The sequence below is a fragment of the Sorex araneus genome, chromosome 1, assembly GCF_027595985.1.
Source record: "Sorex araneus isolate mSorAra2 chromosome 1, mSorAra2.pri, whole genome shotgun sequence".
NCBI lineage: Eukaryota > Metazoa > Chordata > Mammalia > Eulipotyphla > Soricidae > Sorex > Sorex araneus.
In genome coordinates this window covers 191,187,780-191,209,781 of record NC_073302.1, presented here as the reverse complement: position 1 = coordinate 191,209,781, position 22,002 = coordinate 191,187,780, and the positions used below count along the sequence as shown (strand labels likewise).

The 22,002-nt window shown below is 48.2% G+C and overlaps 2 protein-coding genes across 3 annotated transcripts in view; both read left to right on the top strand.

Annotated features, from left to right (window-relative positions):
- ALG8 (ALG8 alpha-1,3-glucosyltransferase) overlaps positions 1–8,667 on the top strand; it is a 32,788-nt gene extending 24,121 nt beyond the window's left edge. For both annotated transcript variants that reach the window (XM_012935735.2, XM_055132906.1), the window contains exons 11-13: positions 2,220–2,317; positions 3,059–3,131; positions 8,023–8,667. In XM_012935735.2, coding sequence (XP_012791189.2) covers positions 2,220–2,317; positions 3,059–3,131; positions 8,023–8,395 — 544 coding nt within the window. In that variant the 3' untranslated portion in view covers positions 8,396–8,667. The remainder of the gene's footprint in view (positions 1–2,219; positions 2,318–3,058; positions 3,132–8,022) is intronic.
- A 4,386-nt stretch (positions 8,668–13,053) lies between these two features.
- Positions 13,054–18,333, top strand: NDUFC2 (NADH:ubiquinone oxidoreductase subunit C2). Its single transcript, XM_004621700.2, has 3 exons — positions 13,054–13,297; positions 15,978–16,121; positions 18,159–18,333. Exons 1-3 carry the CDS (start codon positions 13,129–13,131, stop codon positions 18,206–18,208), a joined length of 363 nt encoding a protein of 120 aa, XP_004621757.1. The 5' UTR covers positions 13,054–13,128; the 3' UTR covers positions 18,209–18,333.
- Positions 18,334–22,002: the final 3,669 nt, after the last annotated feature.

Genomic DNA, 22,002 nt, shown 5'->3' with positions numbered 1-22,002 from the left:
ATTGAGGAATTATAGCAAGTGTTTGTATACTAATGTGGGGATTTCCCTGTCATTTGAAGGGAGATTTATGCACTCTTGAGCCTGACGTTGGAGATGATTAGGATAAAAAGGGTATAATTCCCTATTTTAATACACAGAGAGCTCAGAATTTCAGTGACTTACCAAACTCACACAGCCAGAAAACAGAAAAGTTGATTTAGACTTAAATCTTATGATCTTTTCATTGTGTCATGCTTTAAAAAAGAAAAAAAAAGGCACTTTAGGGACTGAGTGACACGGCTCAAATGGTAATGCATACACCCTAGCATGTGTGAGGCCCTGAGTTCAGTCCTGCAGCATTCCCCACCTGACCCGAGCACTGGCTATGTCGCTCCTCTAAAAAAGAACAGTAAATTTTATTTATTTATTTATTTATTTGCTTTTTGGGTCACACCCGGCGATGCACAGGGGTTACTCCTGGCTCTGCACTCAGGAATCACCCCTGGCGGTGCTCAGGGGACCATATGGGATGCTGGGAATCTAACCCGGGTCGGCCGCGTGCAACACAAACGCCCTACCTGCTGTGCTATTGCTCCAGCCCCAAGAACAGTAAAATATTTTAAATGTAATTGCTCACCTTCTGTATTATAATGAAAACCAAATAGATGGTAATAGAATTGGTCTCCTGTTGGTATATTGTTCTTAAATCCTGAGATTTAAATAAGTAAATTTGTCAGGTTGCTATAGGGGTTCTGTGGATTCATTTAACAACCTGACTTTTCCAAATGTAAAAAGTGGAAAGTGGGCGCTAGAGTACAGCATGCAGGGCAAACCCAGGTTCAATTCCTGGCACCTTATTGGGCCCCTGACCCCTGCCAGGAGTGATCCCAAAGTTCAGAGCCAGGTATAAGCCCTGAGCACCACTGGGTTTGGGGGGGGGGGTGGGCAGGGGAAAAAATGGGACAGGGATGTGGAGCAGCAGTAGAATGCATGCCTTGGAATCATGAGGCCCCAGATTCCGTCATTATAACAACATACACATACAGGATAAGATTTGAATCTCTTTAGTTCATAGTGAACACACAGACTCAAACTGGATGACACTTTGCATTGGTTCATAATCCACACCAGCATTTGTGGGACCTTGTTAAGAGAAACAAAACTCTTAGAAAAAAGGAGATCATGAATTTTGCATATAAGTGGATCAGCATGGAAAGTTTCATGCTGAGTGAAATAAGTCAGAAAGAGAGAGACAGACATAGAAAGATTGCGCTCATCTGTGGTATATAGAATAACAGAGTGGGAGACTAACACCCAAGAATTGTAGAAATAAGTACCAGGAGGTTTGGAGGCTGGCCTCACATTCTGGGGAAAGGGCAACTCAGAGAAGGGATCACCAACTATAATGTAGTCGAAGGCCATGCGGGGGAAAGGGTGTTGCAGGCTGAATGAGGGCTAGAGACTGAGCACAGTGGCCACTCAACACCTTTATTGCAAACCACAACAGCTAATTAGAGAGAGAGAACAGAAGAGAATGCCCTGCCACAGTGGCAGGGTGGGGTGGGGGGAGATGGGATTGGGGAGGGTGGGAGGAATGCTGGGTTTACTGGTGGTGGAGAGTGGGCACTGGTGAAGGGATGGGTTCCCGAACTTTGTGTGAGGGAAGCATGAGCACAAAAGTGTATAAATCTATAATTGTACCCTCACAGTAATTCACTAATTAAAAATAAATAATTTTTTTAAAATAATTAATTAATTAATTAATTTTTTAAAAAGAGAGAGAAACAAAACTCTTCAGAAATTCAACTCCAGATCTTAGCTCCCTGCAGCCACTCAGCAGCTCCCAGCCCTCCAGCATCCCTTTCTGTACATAATAGTCACTGGCAGAGTAAGGTTCTTTACTGAAATCATCTTCTTTTCCATATTACTAATGATTGCTTAAAGTTTCCTACCAAAAAATTAATACCAGGAGAAAGGTCATACAGAGTGTAGGGCACTTGCTTTGCATGTGCCCAACCTGAGTTCTCTCCTTAGGTTCCCTAAGCACAGCCAGGTGTGGCCCCAAAACAAAACCAAAAAAGGTTTAAAAAAAAAATTTAATAACACTGATTGACTTACAAGCAGTGAGCAAGTATGTTGTCTTACGCTTGTCAGTTTAAAGAGTAATATATACTTATCAAGCTATTTACAAGTATATGGTTTGGTTGTCTTAAGAAATTTTATAAGCATTTTATTTTTAGTCTTTTGTCAGTGGGAAGCGCAGGAGATGCTTCGATTTTTCTGATTCTGACCATCACAGGACATTTCTCTCTCTTCCCTCTGCTCTTCACAGCACCAGGTAAACAGTTTTTCTTTGAGGGATATACTCATTCAGTGTGCCCGCTTTACCCGGGCCTGGAGGTTGCTGCAGTCTGATTTAAACAGGTCAGATGCCTCAGAAGAACTGAGCGCACCCGTTGTCTTAGACCAGTCAGAGCTTAGAGTTCATGGTGCAACCTAACTGTGCAGGCCAGAGATAAGTCCCTCATATCATATGGCTCCCCTCACCCCCCAGCATGCTTGAATATTGCCCTGGTGGCCCCCAAGTACTGCTCTGGCAGCTCCCCCAAAAGACCGTCTGTTATTCTTGAGGCCAGAGAGATGACTCAGCAGGATGAGTGTAGGCTTTGCATGCAGGAGGCCCAGGTTTTGATCCCCAGGACCATAGGGTCTGCTGAGCACCACAGGAATAACCCCTGAGCACTGTGGCATACGACCCCAACCGCCCCCCCCCCCAAAAAAAAAAATGTCATTACTAGTAGGCCAGAGAGATAGTACAGTGGGTAAGTTTGCACACAGCCAGCCCGGGTTCTATCCTCTACATCCCATATTTAAGCATATTTGAGCATCTCTAAGCCTATCCAGAGAAATTCCTGAGTGGAAAGCCAGAAATAATCCCTGAGTACCATGAGGTGTGGCCCAAAAACAAAAAAATCATTACTAGCACTATTTAGCTGTGTCATTCCGTTTGTATTACTTTAAGTATCACACTCCTTTTTCTCATCAACTTATTATCTGTATGTTTGTATTCTTTTAACAGAACTTCCCATTAAAATCTTGCTCATGTTAGTATTTACCATCTATAGTATTTCCTCACTGAAGACTCTATTCAGGTAATCCAAAACTGTATTTTAAATTCTGTTTCTCTTGTAAATGTTTACTACTAAATTGTTGAACTTTTTAAAATGTATTTTCAATTATAATTGTAATATAACATTACCAAGGGCAGTAAGCAGACAAATCACCCATACTCCCATCATTCTGCAGTGACAGCACATGTTGTGTCTCTTTATAAATATTTGAGAAATATCCAAACTTGAAAATACAGCATATATGAAAACTGAAAGTTGGAATATAAACTACACAGATGAGTAAAAGCACATAAATACTGTGCACAAAATTAAGATTCACATAAAAATTGTCACGTAGAAAATTAGTTTCCCTTCTGGGTTTTCATGTAATGATAAATGAGTTTTTAAAAGCTTATTTACAATTCATATATGTTGTCCCCATAGACCAGAGAGCTCAGTGGCTGAGCACTAGGTGAGGCCTGTGTTCATGCCCAACGCCACTGGAGAGAGGTCCCAGGCACCATGTCAGCAGTAGTGCCTAAGCACAGCCAGGACAAGCACGCAGAAACCGCAGAGTCCGGGAGTGTAACTCGGGTACTAAGCACGTTTCACGGTTTGAGGCTTTGACTTCATTCCTAGCATCACCCCTCCGAATTTTTTTTTTTACACTGTAGCACTGTCGTCCCATTGTTCATCTTTTTGCTCAAGTGGACACCAGTAACGTCTCCATTGTGAGACTTGTTACTGTTTTTGGCATATCGAATACGCCATGGGGAGCTTGCCAGGCTCTGCCCTGTGGGCGGGATACTCTTGGTAGCTTGCCTGGCTCTCCGAGAGGGGCGGAAGAATCTAACCTGGGTCATCCCCATTCAAGGCAAATGCCCCACCCACTGTGCTATCACTTCAATCCAACCTCTGAGCATTCTTTTAAAAAAAAACAAAAAAAGCAAAAGAAAAAGAGAGAAGATGGCAGGGGGTGGGCTGGGAGAAATGTCACCCCTGGAGCAGGGTCCTCCGCCCTCTTTGGTACATGCCAGAGAGACGAGGGCCAGAGAAAGTTCAGCCCCCAGAAGTGGGGTCGCCATCCCCCAGCACAGACCCAGGGTTCTGTCCCCTAGATGGACCCAGGAGCAGTGGTCCTTTGGGGGTGTGGCCCCCCAAAAACCACTGAAATAAGAAGGCCAGAGACTGCCCCTGCACTGTCTCTGCAATGCCTGCCCTATTCTGGGGGAGAGAGGGGCTGGGACATTCCTTGCCCTCTGGATCCTGAGTCCAGCCACCATCCACTCAGCGTGGGGCAAAGAGTTCAGCTGCTCTCTACGCTTGGTGCAAAGGGCCCCCCACCACCCTTGAAACAAAGGCTCTAGAAATAATGCTCATTAAGGGCCACTCAGACAGGGTAATGAGAGACATAACTGTCCTGGCTAAACACAGCCTTCCCTGTGGACAGCCCCCATGCATCCCCATTTTGTTAGTTAGAGGTCTGAGGGGCATGGGGGCTTTGCCGTCTGGGCCTGAGGGAGGCGGTCCCTCCCCTGGACTCTGTCCAGGCCTTCACCAGCCTGTGAGAGTTGCAAGTGTGTGTGTGTGTGTGTGTGTGTGTGTGTGTGTGTGTGTGTGTGTGTGTGTGTGTGTGTGTGTGTGTGTGTGTGGCGTGTGGGGGCATGGGAGCATCTGTGGAGGTGCAGTTGTGCAAGTGTGTGTGTATGTGGGGTATGTATGAATGTGTGCAGGCGTGTGCGTGTGGGGGGGTGTGCAGCCGTGTGGGTGCAGGTGTGGGTACACAGGTATGTGCGGATGTGTCTGTGCAGAAAGCATGTGCAGGGTGTGTAGATGTGTTAGAGTATGTAGGTGTGTGCAGGTGTGGAGATATGTGTGAGTGTGTGTATTATGGGGGGTGGAAATGTGTGTGTAGATGTGAGTGGGTGTGTACAAGTGTGTGTGTGTGTGTGTGTGTGTGTGTGTGTGTATGCTGTGTGTTTGTGGGGGGGGTGTAATGTGTGTGTTTGTGGGGGGGAGTGTATGTGTGCAATTTTTTTTTTTAATTAAGAATATTGGGGGCCGGAGCGATAGCACAGCAGGTAGGGCGTTTGCCTTGCACATGGCCGACCTGGGTTCGATCCCCGGCATCCCATATGGTCCCCCAAGCACTGCCAGGAGTAATTCCTGAGTGCAAAACCAGGAGTAACCCCTGAGCATCGCTGGGTGTGACCCAAAAAGCAAAAAAAAAAAGAATATTGGATGTTGCATGAACATTCATGCGGTCAGAGACACTGAGTAAGGAATGCAGAAGAAATGTATGTCATGGAGGGTCTAGGTCCTCTCTGACGCTTAGACAAAGGTAGAGAGCCTCGTAATCTTTCATTTATCATGGAAACTCTTAAGGGTGCAATGCAGTTACCAAAGGAAGATCATGCAAAGTTCTTCTGCATACGGGAAAACAATCTAGGATCTGCATACTGACAACAAACAGGCTTAGTACCTACAATCTGCTTCCGACAACAAACAGTCTTAAGCAGAACCAGGGATCTGTGAGAAAAGGAAGACTGACAGTTTTGTTATAATTTAGGAAATTATTTACTAAGGCAGCCAAAAGAAATTATTTACTAAGAAATTATTTACTAAGGCAGTACAACCTCATCCAAACCAGTGGGCTCATCCTGGTAGCTCAGTCCAGCCCCAACAACTGGAAAGTATAAGACCCTGGGGGCCAGGGAAATAGAGGGTAGGGAGCTTGCCCTGAATGTGGCCCATCTGGGTTTGAGCCCCAGAACATATGGTTCCCAGGCGTGATTCCTAAACACAGAGCCAGGAGTAAGCCTTGAGCAGCACTGGGTGTGGCCCAAAACCCAAAAGCTTTTTAAAATTTAAAAAACATAAGACCCAGTAATTTTTTTTTCTCATCTCAGTAATGTAACTACAAAATTGAAAAATTCCTAAATAGGAATCTTCATTGTATAAAGTATGTTTGTGGCTATAAGTAGTTAAAAGATAGAAGGGGTCTGAGTGTTCCTCAACAAAAGTCAGCAAGTGAATGGATAAACCAAATGTGGTTTATATGTTCAATGGTTATTAACCAGTAACAAAAAGGGATAGAGTTCTCTCTGATATAGTATAGATGAACCTTGGAAACTGTGGATAAGTAAAACATGCTAAACAAAATAAGTCTTGTAGAATAGGCAGGTTCTGAGCTGCAGTGATAATGGAGTGATTGCCTATCTATGCCTTACTGGAATAGGAAAGTTTAGAACCAGAGTCATAGGACTCTTGCCTGGCATACAACCAACCTGGATTTGATTCCCCGGCACCATATATGGTCCCTAGAGCGCCACCCAGAGTGCTTTCTAAACACAGAGCCAGGGGTAAGCCCTGAGCATCTTCAAGTGAGGCCCCTCCCCACCAAAAAAAAGTTGTTAAGTAATAGGTAAGTTCATAGAGACAGAAAGTTGATTTAGAGTTTATGGGAGTCACAGGTTGTGGGGGAAGGACTTACTTACTGCCCTTTCTTTCTGAAAATTCTTCATAGTGGGGCTAGAGAGATGGTACAGCAGTAGGGCACTAGCCTTGCACACAGCGAACCAAGGTTCAATCCCCAGTGTCCCATATGGTCCCCAAGCATGCCAGGAATAATTCTGGTGCAGAACCAGGAATAACCCCTAAGCACCGCCAAGTTGGCCCCAAAAAAATTCTCTGTGGGGTGTTGAAAATGTTTTCTGAGTGAATGGTGGTCACTCTTTAGAGTATTGTCATGATTCTAAATCTACTTAGAGATGAGGGATCAAGGAACAGGAGATGATTGAGGTTTGGTGTGCATGACTAACACACAGAATCCGGGTCTACTCCCCAGCATCTCCCAGTGTAGTCTAATGGGCTCCAGCAACATGGGAGCAGTAGGGACTAATAAATGAGAAGAAATTTTTTTTTAATTTTTTTTTTGTGGGGGAAGCAGTTTATTTATTTTTTAATTTTTATTTTATCACCATGTAGAAAGTTACAAAGTTTTCAGGTTTATGTCTCAGTTATACAATATTCAAACACCATCCCTTCACCAGTGCCCATATTCCACCACCAAAATCCCCAGTATACCCCCCGCCCCTGCCCCCGCCCCCACCCCCAACTGTATAACTGATGAATTTCACTTCATTTTCTCTTTACCTTGATTACGTTCCATATTGCAAAACAAAACTCACTATTGTTGTTGGAGTTTCCCCCCAAGAAAGACAGCCCTACTAAGAAAGCATTTGATAATTGGTTTTCCATTAAAAGATTGTATGTTTGCAGTTTTTAGAAAAGGATGTGTCCCAGTCCCGCAAGCCGAAGCCGTGTTAGTTGCTGCTCAGTGTCGCCAGGGCTCCATCTGGAGAAGGTGTGCTGACTGTACCTCCTCCGTCTGGATCCCCGGTGTTGTTGGCCCAGTTTTGGGTCCGGAGCATTTCTCCGGCCACGTTGCTCACCAGAATGCCTGGCCTCTTCTCTGTTGAATGTGGCAAGATGGCGCTGAGGGTGGGTTGAGGGCGTTACTTCCCGCAGCCAGGACCACTTGGAGGTTGGGCTGGCGCCGCCCCACTCCAGTGCCCCCCCTCGGCTCGGATGTGTCCCAGTCCCGCAAGCCGGAGCCGTGTTAGTTGCTGCTCAGTATTTTTTTTTTAAATTTTTAAACCATGAACCATATTATATTCTTTGAGTATTCACAGCAGCCAGCCCACTTGCCTTTTCCAGGTGCTGAGTTGAGTGCATTTCCATAAAGAGATGTTAGATAAATTGGATTGTTACAGTATAGACTGAGAAACTGGTATATATGTTCTGGTGTGGTCAGTGTTTTTCTCATTGTGTAGTGTCCATTGTGTGCCCTGGATGTGCTCGCCATGAAGATGATGCGGGTGGAAATGTATGCTACCCCAGGATGACTTTTCCTTCCATTTTTTTCTTTCAGGAAAGAAAAACCTCTTTTTAATTGGATGGAAACTGTCTACTTGCTAGGTCTGGGGCCCCTAGAAGTTTTCTGTGAATTTGTGTTCCCCTTCACCTCCTGGAAGCTGAGGTGGCCCTTTCTTCCTCTGCTACTGACCTCCGTGTACTGTGCAGTAGGTGTCACATACTCTTGGCTCAGATTGTACATGTCAGCACTCACTCACCCTCCTGTCAAGACAGAGAAACACAAAGCCACCCCAAAAAATGTGGAGATGGGAGAGAGGGCACCACAGACTGAGCGCATGCTTTGCCCAGCACCAAGAGTAGGCCCCAGCACCACCACGGGTGCCCCCCAAGCAAAAAGGAAAAATCACAAGAAGACAAAGAAGCACTAAAAAAAGAAACCTCTTGGATACACTGCAAGCAATTATTTCACAGGAAATTAGTCAAAGCTTGAAAGGTGCTAGTGGCACAACAGTTTGGGACCCATTTTTCCCATCTCAGCCTTGCCCAGCCTCGAAACCTGCCCATCCTCATGGGGAGAAGCAGGGATCCCTGAAACTCTCCAGGTCTGATCAGTGGCATCTTCTCTGTAGCCAGTGAGAAGCGTTATTGGGCTCTAGTGCCTAATTTGAATGAGAAATTTGAATAAAACACCATTTTTCTATTTCTGGGTAGAATTATTTGGGGCTCTGACCCACTTCTGCATCTTTCAGCAGACCCACAGCAGAGTGTGCTGTCCTCATTCTTGTGCCTTGCCCCAGGACGGATATTTGTCACTGGAACAATTTCAGGATAGGACCTCCACAGCTGGGGGGGGGCATTGGGCTGTATCGGCCTTTAAGTAGACTATAAGTGACTGTTTCCAGCAGGTTTTCCAGGAGGAGTAATGCCACTGTTTGCACTGTTAGGCTTACACACATTTAAGGATCCAATTTCTAAAAGTGGAATTTCAGGCTCCAAGCATTTGCAGCTCTAGCTGTTGCCAAATCAGCCAGCAAACTACTAGTTTCTGTTCTACAGGCAAGTGTGGGGTTTCTATGTCCCCACAAACTTGCCAGCTTAGTGTGTCATCAATCTTAGATCCTCACCAGTAATGTCTCAAAGCCATACTCTTCCAAATTGTGAAATTTTACTGTATAAAAAAAAAAAATTGAGGGGGAACCACACCCCCACAATGCTCAGGGATTATCCCTAGCTCTGTGCTCAGAAATTACTCTTCTGGCTGGAATGATAGAAATTACTATCATTCCTGCTGGGCTGGAATGATAGCACAGCAGATAAGATGCCTGCCTTGCATGCAGCCCAACCCAGGTTCCTTCCCCAGCATTCCATGTGGTCCCCTGAGCATTGCCAGGTGTGGCACCAAAAAAAGAAATCAACTCCCGGCAGACTTGGGGACCATATGGGGTAATGGGAATTGAACCCAGGAAGTTGGCTGCATGCAAGGTAAGCACCTAACTCGCTATACTGTCTCTCTGGCCCCTATATAACATTTTTCTACAGTATTAACAACAAAACCAAATTGAGCCCACTTTTAAAATGTGGGCGGGGGGTTGGAACGATAGCACAGCGGGTAGGGCATTTGCCTTGCTTGTGGCCAGCCCGGGTTCAATTCCCAGCATCCCATATGGTCCGCCAAGCACCACCAGGAGTAATTCCTTAGTGCATAAGCCCGGAGTAACCCAAAAAGCAAAACAGAATAAAACATGGGTGGAGGGGCTGGAGCCATAGTGCAGTGGGTAGGGCATTTGCCCTGCACATGGCTAACCAAGTGCCATCTCTGGCAACCCATGTGGTCTGAGCACTGCCATGAATGATTTCTGAGTGCAGAGCCAGGAGTAACCGCTGAGCATCACTGGGTATGGTGCAAAAAAAAATAAAAAAAAAAAGGAATGCATGGTCAGTGGGGTGATAGTACAACAGGGAGAGAGCTCTTTCCTTGCATGTGACAAGCCCTGAGGGCTAGAGTGCATGCTTTCTGCAAGGTTGGCCCTACTTCAGTCCCTAACACTTGCCTTTCCCTCACAGTACCCCCATTGTGGTCCCAGAGCACATCTGGAACCTGCAGCTGCTCTGGGAATTCTCGACGGTTCCCTAGACTTCTTAGATTGCTTTGGAGCCCCCCTACACACACTTACACACACACACAGAATATGAAGTGCATGAGTAAAGGCCCTGGGGGTGCAGAGGGGCAGCATCACCAAATGAGCCACCTCGGTGCACAGACTGTGTAGAAGCTCAGTTCCACCGTGTGCTCCCACGCAGAGAACTGGGAAGGCCCCTGAGCATGCCAGCTGGGGCCCTAAAGCCAGAAAGAAAAAGTCCTAATAGGCCCTAGAACACTGCTCTGCAGTACACACCTCTGCCGAGGGACTCCCTGGTCTGCGAGGTGCATCTCAGCAAGTCTGTCTCATTTTAAATAAACCTGTGTTTCAAAGCAGAGGGGCATGGTGGCAGAGCACATGCCTCATGTGTCAGGCCTTGCTTGGCCCAGGACCCTACCACTGAGCCAGAATGACTGGACAAGGTTTGAAAAACAAAAGGGAGAAGATAGGACGGCAAGCAGGGCTATTGCTTTGCACACAGTGGATCCCAGTTGGATCCGTGGGACCCTCAGCCCCACCCAAAGTGATCCCTGAGCACAGGGCCAGTAATAAACCGGAGGCCCTCTGGGTATGGCCCCAAAAGCAAACTAGAAAAAGCGTGATAACCTGCAGTATGCCAGAAGCTTCCCTTCACAGATCTCAGTAACCCTAGAACCCTGGGGATGACCCAAATAAATTAACAAAATTCACTGAAGAAATAGCACTGTTATCCTGTTGTTCATCTATTTGCTTGAGCAGGCACCAGTAACGTCTCCATTGTGAGACTTGTTGTTACTGTTTTTGGTATATCGAATACACCACGGGTAGCTTGCTGGGCTTTCAGAGAGGGACAGAGGAATTGAACCCGGGTCCGCTGCGTGCAAGGCAAACGCCCTACCCATTGTGCTATCACTCCAGTCCAACTGCCACTGAAGAAATACAAATAAAAAACACATAGACTCCCCTGAGCACTGCCTCGAGTGATCCTGAGCACCGCTGGTATGGCCCAAAAACCAAAACAAAAAACTGCAACAAAAGCTTTTATATCATAATATTCACATAGAAATTCCTAGACAGGTGATCACTTCCGGGGAGAGTATGAACCTCGAAACTGTTCTGGGAACCTTTAAAGTGTACTAATACACTTTTGTTTGTTTGGGGCCACACCTGGAGGTCTGGTCTCCAATGTTCTTTTGTTTATTTTGTTTGGGACCACACCCTGCTGTCCTCAGGGCTTGCTCCTGGCTCTACACTCAAGGGTCATTCCTGCTGAGCTTGGGGGACCAGATGGGATAAAGGGGATTGAACCCAGGTCATCTGTGTGCAAGGCAAGCACCCTGTCTGCAGGAACACTGATCTGGCCTCAATATTCATTTTTTTTCTCTTTTTTTTTGGGGGGGGGTCACACCCGGCTATGCTCAGGGGTTACTCCTGGCTCTGCACTCAGGAATTACTCCTGGCGGTGCTCAGGGGACCATATGGGATGCTGGGAATCGAACCTGGGTCGGCCGCATGCAAGGCAAACGCCCTACCTGCTGTGCTATTACTCCAGCCCACCCCCCAAATTCATTTTTAAAGAAAAATCCTAGCTTGAAATAATGTTTTATAGCCATGTAAGGACTATTGTCATTTTAATCACTCATATGCCATCTCCAGCTTGCAGATGAAGAAGCACCTACACCTCTAGTTTAATCCTAAACCTTCCAGTTCCATAAAATGGTTGCACAACTGCATGGGGAAGTGTATGGGCTTCTTAAACACCCAGCTATTCAAAGTGAAGTCTCCACTGTCGGAGGTAAAGTGAGCAGGTATGGGATATCTCCCTATTTAAACAGGCACCAAGATTAGACTGGTCTCCTGTGTAAAGCAAATTTAGAAAGGAAAAAGGCTGCTAATGCCCGCCAAAGCAGTAATCGTCCTGCCTGGGACATTAAGCTTGATCAGCCTGACAAGCACCATATCACATGACCTTGCTGGGAGTATTCTGCTGGGGGGTGTGGGGGGGGGGGAAGAAACTCATACAATAAACCAATATTCATCTACAATATATGTATGTATCCTTGGTTATGTGAATTCTTTGTTCTAAAAAGACACGTACTGAATCCTGGGAATGCAGGTATAGGTGGCTGCGGGCAGAGGCTTCCTGAATGAAATGATCACACGGCTCTTCACTGGGGCTGCTTAGATGATCTCGTGGCCTGAATGCCTCTGCCTTCTTTGTGACTGGATCACAGTGGAGATCTCCCAAAGCAGGGACTAAATGTTGGACAGAACGTTAGGTAGTACTTGGGCCGAGAGGTGGTACAGGAGGCTAAGCCTTGAAAGGAGACCCCTGCCCATCCCCTGAATGCATATGGTCCAGAGCCTGGCCAGGGCTCACAACCAGAGAGCGGTGGTCCCAAAATACAGAAGGCAGCAACAGCAAGATCCGTTCCTTTTTTCCTTCTACAAATCCTTAGTTTAAAGAATTTGGCTCGCTGACTCCCCCCACCCCCCTTAGGCCTTTGCATTGTTGCCGTCTAGAGCCCTTGGGCCCTTGAAGGCCATGACTCTGAGGACTGACCCCTGGACCTCAAGGGAACTGCTCTATTTCCGTTTACTCCTGCCTTGCAGTTCATCGTTTGCTTTTATTTACTGATTTTTGGCTTGGGGCCACCCCGGCGGTGCTTAGAGCTTACTCCTGAATTTGTTTCCCGAGGCTCGCCACCCTGGCGGGTGTTGGACGCGATAATTCATTTCTGCGAAAGGGCCCTTGGGTCCGGCGTGCCCTGCACGGTGCGCGGCGGTGCGCGGCAGCCCGCGGGCACGAGTCCAGCCCGGGACCGCGGGCGCGGGGTCCGGGCGCCGGCGACGCGTTAGCGCGATGCTCCGGCGGGACGCGCTAGGGCACGCGCCGAGCGCAGGCGCGTTGGGGCCGGGTGTGGGCGCGCGTCTGCGGCGCAGGCGCGTTGGGAGCCGGGGGAGTGACCGCGCAGGCGCGTTGGGCCGGGCGCGCGCGTCCCCGTATCCCGCTCGGGCCGTGGACTGGAAAGGGCGCCAAGATGATGAGCGGAAGGCCCGGCCGGGAGCCCTTGAAGTTCCTGCCGGACGAAGCCCGGAGCCTGCCGCCGCCCAGGCTCAGCGATCCGCGGCTCGTCTACGCGGGCCTCCTGGGCTACTGCTCGGGCCTGATCGACAACGCCATCCGCCGGCGGCCCGTACTGCGCGCGGGTGAGGCTGCGGGCCGGGCAGGGGCGCCGGAAGGCAGGGTGCCCAAGGGCAGAGGGCACCCCGAGGGCAGAGGGCGCCGCACGGTCAGGCGCTCCGAGGGCAGAGGGCGCCGCAAGGTCAGGCGCCCCGCAAGGTCAGATGCCCCGAGGGCAGGCGCCCAGCGGGCAGGGCCGCCCGGGGCGAGCTGGGCGCAGCGGAGGGCCTGGGGAAGCGCTGCCCGCTCGGCCGGGCGGCCCTTTGGACCCCCAGTGCCTGCAGAAGGTGGTGACTTGGTGGCTGTCCCTTGACAAGGTGCACCGTGCAGAGCCCAGCAGTGTGCCCCGCCGAGAGACAGGAGCCAGAGCGTGGGGCGAGTGCCTGAGCAGACCTACCTTGACTGCTGCCGTTTGTCCCTGAACTCCATGACTCCCCTCCCCAAGCCCCCTGAGCACAAGGACGTGTGGCCCAGCAACCTCCCAAGAGGGAACAGGTGCAGGGCCCGTGAGATAGTACAGCAGATGCAGCGCTTGTTCTGCGTGAGCCTCCCCCAAAATTCGATCCCTGGTGTCCCGTTCGGTCCTCTGAGCCCCACCAGGAGCAAAAAGGACAAAAACAAAAGAACTGGCAGGTGAAGTTTGGGCCGAGGAGAAAAGGACTGCGCTCTTGGTCCCTCAGCACCCCCAGTCAGCTGCGGCACAGCACCGGGAGCAGCCCCTGAGCAGCGCAGGGGCGCCCCGGAGATGTGGAGGTTGAGGTTTGTTGAGCGATCTAAAGCCCCGACACCGCCAGGGTAAAGTCAGAGGCTCCTGGGCAGCTCTCTCTGCCTTGTGTTTGTACGGCACCCCTGTGTGTTCCCTGGCCAGTGCTCCTTTGCACGTGGTAAGGAGTGGCCCATCTGCATCTCCTTTGGGTGCCTGGCACTTTCTTCTTCTCTCCACCTGCCTTGGCCCAATCCTCTGTTAGGTGAAGTGCAACAGTCCCCTCCTTGGAACTGAGTGTCCGGCCCCTGCCCTGCCCCACCGCTGTGGCACTGGGCAGGTTACTCAAGGTCAGCTGGAACCCATGTTTCCCATCGATGAGGTGAGAAATTGGTTTTCAGGTTAAGCAGATGACATAGCTGAAATACTCTCCCTGCGCCAGAGCACAGGCCTGGCCCACCAAGCCCTTCTGTTGCACAGCCAGAGTGCCCTGCTGTGTAGGAAACCTGGATGCCACCCTGAGACCTGCGCTGGCCACATCACTGGACTGTGCAGACTCCCTGCATGTGCTCACACTTGTACAGGAAGAGTCCATAATTGCTCTAGACGGTCATGGCACAAACTGGCTTCTCCTAAGCCTCCCCTTCCCAAGGTTGAGTGCCTGTCTCCTCTCCACATGAGCCCTCCGCTGTCATCTCTTCCCTTTCATAGGGATGGGGACTCAGGAGCCAGAGTGATCAGTTGCTGGTAGATTAAACTCAAAATCCATAAATGTTTGATTTGGTCCACCACAGATACCAACTCTAACTTTAGAACAAGGGAGCAGCACCCAGGAGCAAGGGTTCAAAAACAAGTGATAGATTGGAGCCGAAGAGATAGTACACTGGGTAGGGTGCTGGCCTTGCATGTTGCCCACCCAGGGTCGATCCCATGAACTCCATAAGTTCACTACTGAGCCCCACCAGTAGTGATCCCGGAGCACAGTCAAGAGGAGTCCTAAGTCCAATTGGGGAGCTGATGAGGACCCAGAACATTAGCACAGTGGAGAAGTGCTTGACCTGAACGCGGCCCACCCAGGTTCAATCCCCAGCACTTCACATGGTCCCCAGAGGCTGCCAGGACTGACCCCCCAGCACCAGAACCAGGAGTAAGCCCTGAGCACCCCTGGATGTGCCACCCCCTACTAATACACAAAATAGAGAAAAAAGCCTAAAATTCTAGCATTTTTTTGCCAGCTTAAAAAAATGTGTAGAATCAGACTTTATTAGTGGGTATTCAAGTACTAACCAAAGAATGTAAGGTATGGGGCTCAGTGATCATGGGTAGAGCAGTTGTGACTGCCTAAGACATAGGAAAGGAGAGGAGTGTATTCTCCATGGCCATAGGTGGACAGTCATCTGTATCCTCCTTCACTCTGGCCATGCCTGTTAACTCATGTATACACACCACAGCTCATTCTGATTCAGCTGTTGGGAAGGGCCACACCAGGGGTACTTAGGCCTAGTGGGAGGCAACATGGTACCAGAGATTAAACCAGGAATATGCTCTGTCAGACCCCTGCCCACAATTAAACTTTAAAAGGTTTCCACTTATGTTTTTTTAACCCTTTCTTGGAATTAGTTTTTTTATACTTGCTCAAAATGGACAATTCATTAAATCAACACAGTAGAGCTCTATTCTGTGCCCTTTACTGGACAAAAATAACCTGCATTCAGCACATGCTGCTGAGGATGGTTACTGCAGCCAAGTCCTCAAAACCTAGAAATCTCCAAACCATCTTAGGGAACCAGGGACAACTTGGGAATGCTGACTCTGGCCACTGAGCTAGTAAGTGCTGAGTTTGGAACACAGACCCCTACTTTCTACCATAAGCACCACTACTGCCCCCCCCAAAAAAAAAACTGCTGGAATAAACAGCAATGGATCATGTATATCTGAAACATGACTGAGTAGTTTCTAATTTACATGTACTGATTCTCTTTTCTTTGGTTTTTGGATCTCAGGTCTGCACCGCCAACTTTTGTATGTCACCTCCTTTGTTTTTGTGGGATATCATCTTTTAAAACGGCAAGACTATATGTATGCTGTGAGGGACCATGATATGTTTGCCTATATAAAGTCACATCCAGAGGATTTTCCTGAAAAAGGTAAATGAAGTAAATCTACAATCCTTCTGTTACTCTGCATCATTTTCTGGTCATTTCATCCATGCTGAGGGCCCAGCATTTTCTGCTTGTGTTTTGAATGAGATGGGGAAGTATTTTTTGTTGTGACTCTAGCTCCTGCAGGGCTGTGCAGGACCAGGAATCACACTCTACGCATCAGGGGTGTCTTCCTGGCTGATCCACATTCTTGGACACCCAGTCTTGGCAGATCAGACTTCTTGACCTTGTGTCTCTTCTGGCTGAGCACCTCTGTAATCTTTGAACAATAAGCAGAACTCACGTGCCCTCTGCCCACCCAGTCACGCCTTTTCTCTGCTAGCTGACTCCATCTCATGTAAAGCTGAGAACTATTTTCAAGACTCCTGATGAACTCCTTATGAGTTCATCACAAAGTCCTACTGATTCTACTTCCTATTTCTAGACTCTTCCTCCACCATCCCAATACTCACACCATAGCTTAGACTCTTGAGTTTGCATCCTGCCTTGGGTCTTATCAGAGATCATGTCTCTGGATAATCATGGATGTGCTTAAAATTGCTCTCCTTGGCCTATAGGATAAAATTCAGGCTTCAAGGGCCAGAGCAATAGTACAGCAGGGATGGCATTTGCCTGGCACGCGGCTGACTCAGGTTTAATCTCTGGCATCCCATAAGGTTCCCCAAGCACCGCCAGGAGTGATTCCTAAGTGCAGCACCAGAAGTAACCCCTGAGCATCACCAGGTGTGACCCAAAATGCGCACACATTAAAAAATCCAGATTTCAGATAACACCAGGTTGAGCTAATTGCCCGCTGGAGCACTGCCCACACCTTTTGTCTAACAGGGCTGCATTTTCACTGCATCTTTGGTTTTCCGGCACAGAGCCCACCGAGTATATCCAGTAACTGTCAGCATTGAGAGCCAAGAGCTACTTCCCCACTTGTTAGGCGCTGCCTAACAAGCTGTCACTCCTGCTCTCTGATGCTGCCCCTCACCCTCACTGAATTGCTTCCTGCCTCTCCAGCCTGCCCACCTAGCAGAGATTCAAAAGGTGTATTCATTTATTTTGCTGTTCTGGTGATCAAATCTAGGTCTCATACACTGCATGTGCTCTACTGTTCATCCACTTCTCCAGCCCTAAAAACTTCCTCCCTGAGGTTCAGCTTCTCAGCAAATATTTCACCCAGCTACAGACAGATTTCCTCTTCCTGATCTACTTCTCTCTCTTCCTCTTTTAAGTGTAATATGAGCATTTTCTTGTTTATTATATATTACACGTGTGCATACACACACTATTGATACACTGTGAAGGAGTGTAGGTGAGATCTGAACTTGTGAATATGTAAATAAATTTTAAGTAGATTTTCCTGTTCATGGAAATGAGTTAGCATTTTTATTTCATTAAGCCAAATGGTGCACTCGGGTTCTTTTAGTTTAGGGTTGGTTTTTTTTTTTTTCTTTCGGGGTTTTGTTGTTGAGTTTGGGGCTACACCTGGCAATGCTCAAGAATTACTCCAGACTCTACACTCAAGGATCATTTGGAAGGGGATTGGGGGACCATATGAGATGCTGGAGATTGAACCCAAGTTGACTGCATGCAAGGCAAGTGTCCTACCCGCTGTACAGTCTCTCCTGTCTCAAGTTCTTTTTAACTCTAAACAATAGATCAAAGGGTGTAGCCTTTTCCCCTTTGCTAGTAAGGTGTTGTTGACAATTAGAGGCACGAGTAGCGTATGTGTTCGTTATGGGTTGATAGAACAAGTCAGTGGCAGATTGCGTCCTTTACCCCATGCCCCACCTCCACCTCATACCTCCTAGCTCCTCTACCTCAGCCTGGCGTGAACAGGCCACCTCAGGCCCTGCAGGTTCACTTGGTTCACTCAGTTCGCTAAAATGTCTGATCCTGATCTAGGCCTGAGGACAACAAGCCTTATAATGGCCCTCAAGGGTTAACCTATAAAAATGTTAAATGTTGGTTTGTCTTTAGGAAATATGCTTTATGAAAATATTTTGAAATCTTTTATGATCTTTCCTTTTGTAGATAAGAAAACTTACGGTGAAATCTTCGAAGAGTTCCACCCAGTGCGTTAAAATCTCTAAAACACTTGCTCTGATTTCGCTGTTTGTCTCCAAATTTTATGGGATTTGTTTCTTTGACATCTGAAGTTTATGTGAATATGTGTATTCACACATTGTGATTAAAATGGTAATCATGAGCCCTCTGACTCATTTTTTTGTCTTAAGAAAAATAATCCAACAAAGAATCATTTGTTTGTAATCACCCAGTTGTAAGATTTTAATATGGGGTTTATGGTGCGGGAGTGGTAGTGCAGTGGGTAGCTCATCTTGCACACGGCCAATCCCCGGCATCCCATATGGTTCCCCCAGCCTGCCAATAATGATCCCTGAGCACCACCGGGTGTGGCCCCCAAACTGGGAAAAAATAATAAAATTTTAAATATGTAAAGTGGAGTTTAATTGTAGATTGAGATGGCAGACAGAAGCCTGGTACCGCCTACAGCTGAGACAGTTGTGCAGTGCACAGCCCTATGCAGGTGTTTGCTGGGCTTCCGTGGGTCTAGAGTCAGACCGAGCAGTACCCACAGAGACATCAGACCCACCTGTGACTACAAGACCTAACTTAGGTGATGCATTGCCTTAATTGGAAAGGTTTGGTCTCCAGTTTTGGTACAAGACAAGACCAGTTAGCACAAGATTTTGTGAATCATCTGAATAATTTTAAATGATTTGCTGTAGTGGAAACTCACTAGTGAGTTTTAAATGGGACTGACAGGCCTGGGGAATGGCTCTTGCCTTGCATGTGGCCAGCCTGAGTTTTATGCCAGGCACCACGTAAAAGTTACAGAGCCAGGAGAAGCCCTAAGCATTACCAGGTGTGGACACAAGAAGAAAGGGAAAGGGCCTGACTTGGTTAGGATTGTATTTCTGAATTTCTCTCTGTCCTGCTGTAGAGGATGATTTAGAAGGATTTAGGACTAAGAAGACCTCTAATCCTGCCTCAGGCTTTCACTTTCAGTTTTCTTTCTGTGGTAGTGCCAGGGATCAGAGATAGGACCATTGCATGTCAGGCCACTCGCCTTGAGACTGATCCCTTGCTACTAGGGGCCTCGGGGAGGACACACCCTTCGGGGCTCAGGGGCTACTCCTGGCTCTGCACTCAGGAACGACTCCAGGTGGTACTAGGGGACCATGTGGGATGTTGGGGATTGAACTCAGTTTGGCCCCATGCAAGGCAAACGTCCTATCCACTGTACTATCACTCTGGACCCCTAACCCCTTTTTGTTCCTTGGTGTCTTCCTGGAGGAAGATGTCATAATAGTATACATACCTTCAGTGGAACTTGATGAAATTTAGAAGTGAAAGAAGCCATTAGAAGTAAAGAAAAGGACCCAGCAGGCTGGATATAGATTTTACTCACAGGAGACCTCAGGAATAAACCTGAAGCACAAACCGGAGTAACCCCCAGAGCACTATGCTATGACTCAAAAATGAAGAAAGAAGAGGGACTGATTAGCGGTCGGGTGCAGAACATGAGCCTCCCACATGTAGCGACACTCCGGCTTTGAACTCCAGGATACACAGCAGCTGAGTGAATCAGGAGGGAAGACCCTTCCCTGATGAATGGTGGTTCTTCATAGCTGATTAAAACCAAATGCTTGTAGGGCCAGAGAGATAGTACAGTGGGTAGGGTGTTTACCTTGCCACAGCTGGTCCGAGCTTTAACACCAGCATCCCATCCCGAACTCTACCAGGAGTAACCCCTGAGAATTTTGGTGTGGCCCCAAACCTCCACTTCCACCCCCAACCCCCAGAGAAGCCCAAATGTTTGTCTAAAAATTGTATTTTCAGGGCTGGAGTAATAGCACAGTGGGTAGGACGTTTGCCTTGCATGCTGCTAACCCGTGTTAGATTCCCAGCATCCCGTATGGTCCCCCGAGCACTGCCCACTGCCTGGAGTAACCCCTGTATATCACTGGGTGTGACCCAAAAAGCAAAAAAAAAAAAAAAAGTATTTTCAGGCTCAGATTGTTTTGGTGCCACAATCAGTGGTACAAGGGGGGGATGGGGTGTCTTGCAGAATCTTGATGAAACCAGGATTCTGTGTGAAAAGCATACACTCAGATTGGCCCTCCAAGCTGAGATTTTAGAATCAGATTCAGAGATTAATTAACCTGGGTTTTGTTTTTTTGGGTTTTTTTTTTCTTTTCGGTTTTTGGGTCACACCCGGCGATGCACAGGGGTTACTCCTGGCTCTGCACTCTGGAATTAGCCCTGGCGGTGCTCAGGGGACCATATGGGGTGCTGGGATTAGAACCTGGGTCGGCCGCGTGCAAGGCAAATGCCCTACCCGCTGTGCTATCACTCCAGCCCCTAATTAACCTGTTTTTCCTTGCTTATATCTGATTTCAAATATCTCGACAGTACAGATATAAACATATTATTTTTTGCATAATCAGCTGGATTCCACCTTAAATTTTTTGAGTAGCACTGCACTGTTCCCGTTGTTCATCGATTTGCTCAAGCAGACACCAGTAACGTCTCCATTGTGAAACTTATTACTGTTTTTGGCATATCAAATACGCCACTGGTAGCTTGTCAGGCTCTGCTGTGTGGGCGGGATACTCTCGGTAGCTTGCTGGGCTCTCCCAGAGGGATGGAGGAATCAAACCCGGGTCGGCTGCGTGCAAGGCAAATGCCCACCCACTGCGCTATTGCTCCGCCTATAATCATATCATGATTTTTTGAGTACTACTTGAAATATCTGAGCAAGGGCCTTAGAGATAATAAAGATACGTACAAATACAGGGTATTATTTCACTGTTTTTATTGCTACTGTAGTAAGCAGGTATATGGTTCATCCTGCCTCATCTTCGGTCAACAGGTAGAAGACAGCAGTCGGCTATGCCTGGTCAGGGGATGGAGCGTCTGAGCAAGGGTTAGAGCAGACAGTGCTAGCAGGAGGAGAGAGCAGCCCTTCAGGGTAGCTCTCACGCAGGACTCATCCTCATCAGATTTGCCCAACATTGAGAAGTTCTTTATGAGGAAGCGCCAGTCCAGTGATGTAAGTGACCTGTCCAGGATCATACGCAATGAATGCAATGCCAAGGAGGGTCAGGAGTGAAGATGTCTGGGTGGAGGCGCTTTGCCCATCAAACCCGTCTTGTCTTTCAGGAGCGCCCACCCCAGGTGGGTCAGAGGAGCATGGGAATCAAGCATGGTGACAGGACTTTAAAGGTGACCCGGAATCAGCCGTTGTAGGAGGACCCGAAGGGTCCAGTGATGAGTCTGCAGGTTGCTGTTGAGAGGGAGGGGAGAAAGCAGCCCCTGCAGCCGATTGCTTCCTCTTCAGCCGCAGGCCTAGACTCTGGTCTTGGAGCTCAGAAGGTGCCCCAAGCCCTGCCCCACTGCCTGCTTCCAGCCTGTGAAGTCATCTGTGGGTGAGCACAGAGAGGCCGAGTCAGCGCTCACCTGGCAAAGGGGCCACGCAAGGGGGTGGGGGGGCGGTTAAAGAGGTGGTAAAGGGCTAAGGTGCTCGCCTGCAGGCAGCCAGCTCTAGTTATTACCCTGGCGTATATGGTCCTGAGCAATGCAGGAGCAGGGAGTAAAGTGTTCCGACTGCTGGAATGTGCTGGAACACTGGCGTAGAATTGCTTTTCTGAGTGCCACAGAGCTGGTAAGGCACTTGCCTGGCTGACCTGGAGTCATTCCTGAGCATAGAATCAGGAATAATCCCTGAGCACTGTCAGGGGTGGCTCAAAACAAGAGATTGCTACTCCTGACTTTGACGCAGTTTGGTTGGTCAAGGAATGGAGTTTCACTGAAATCCGAGACACCCAGTTTTCGTCTCTGATTGAGGATTGGA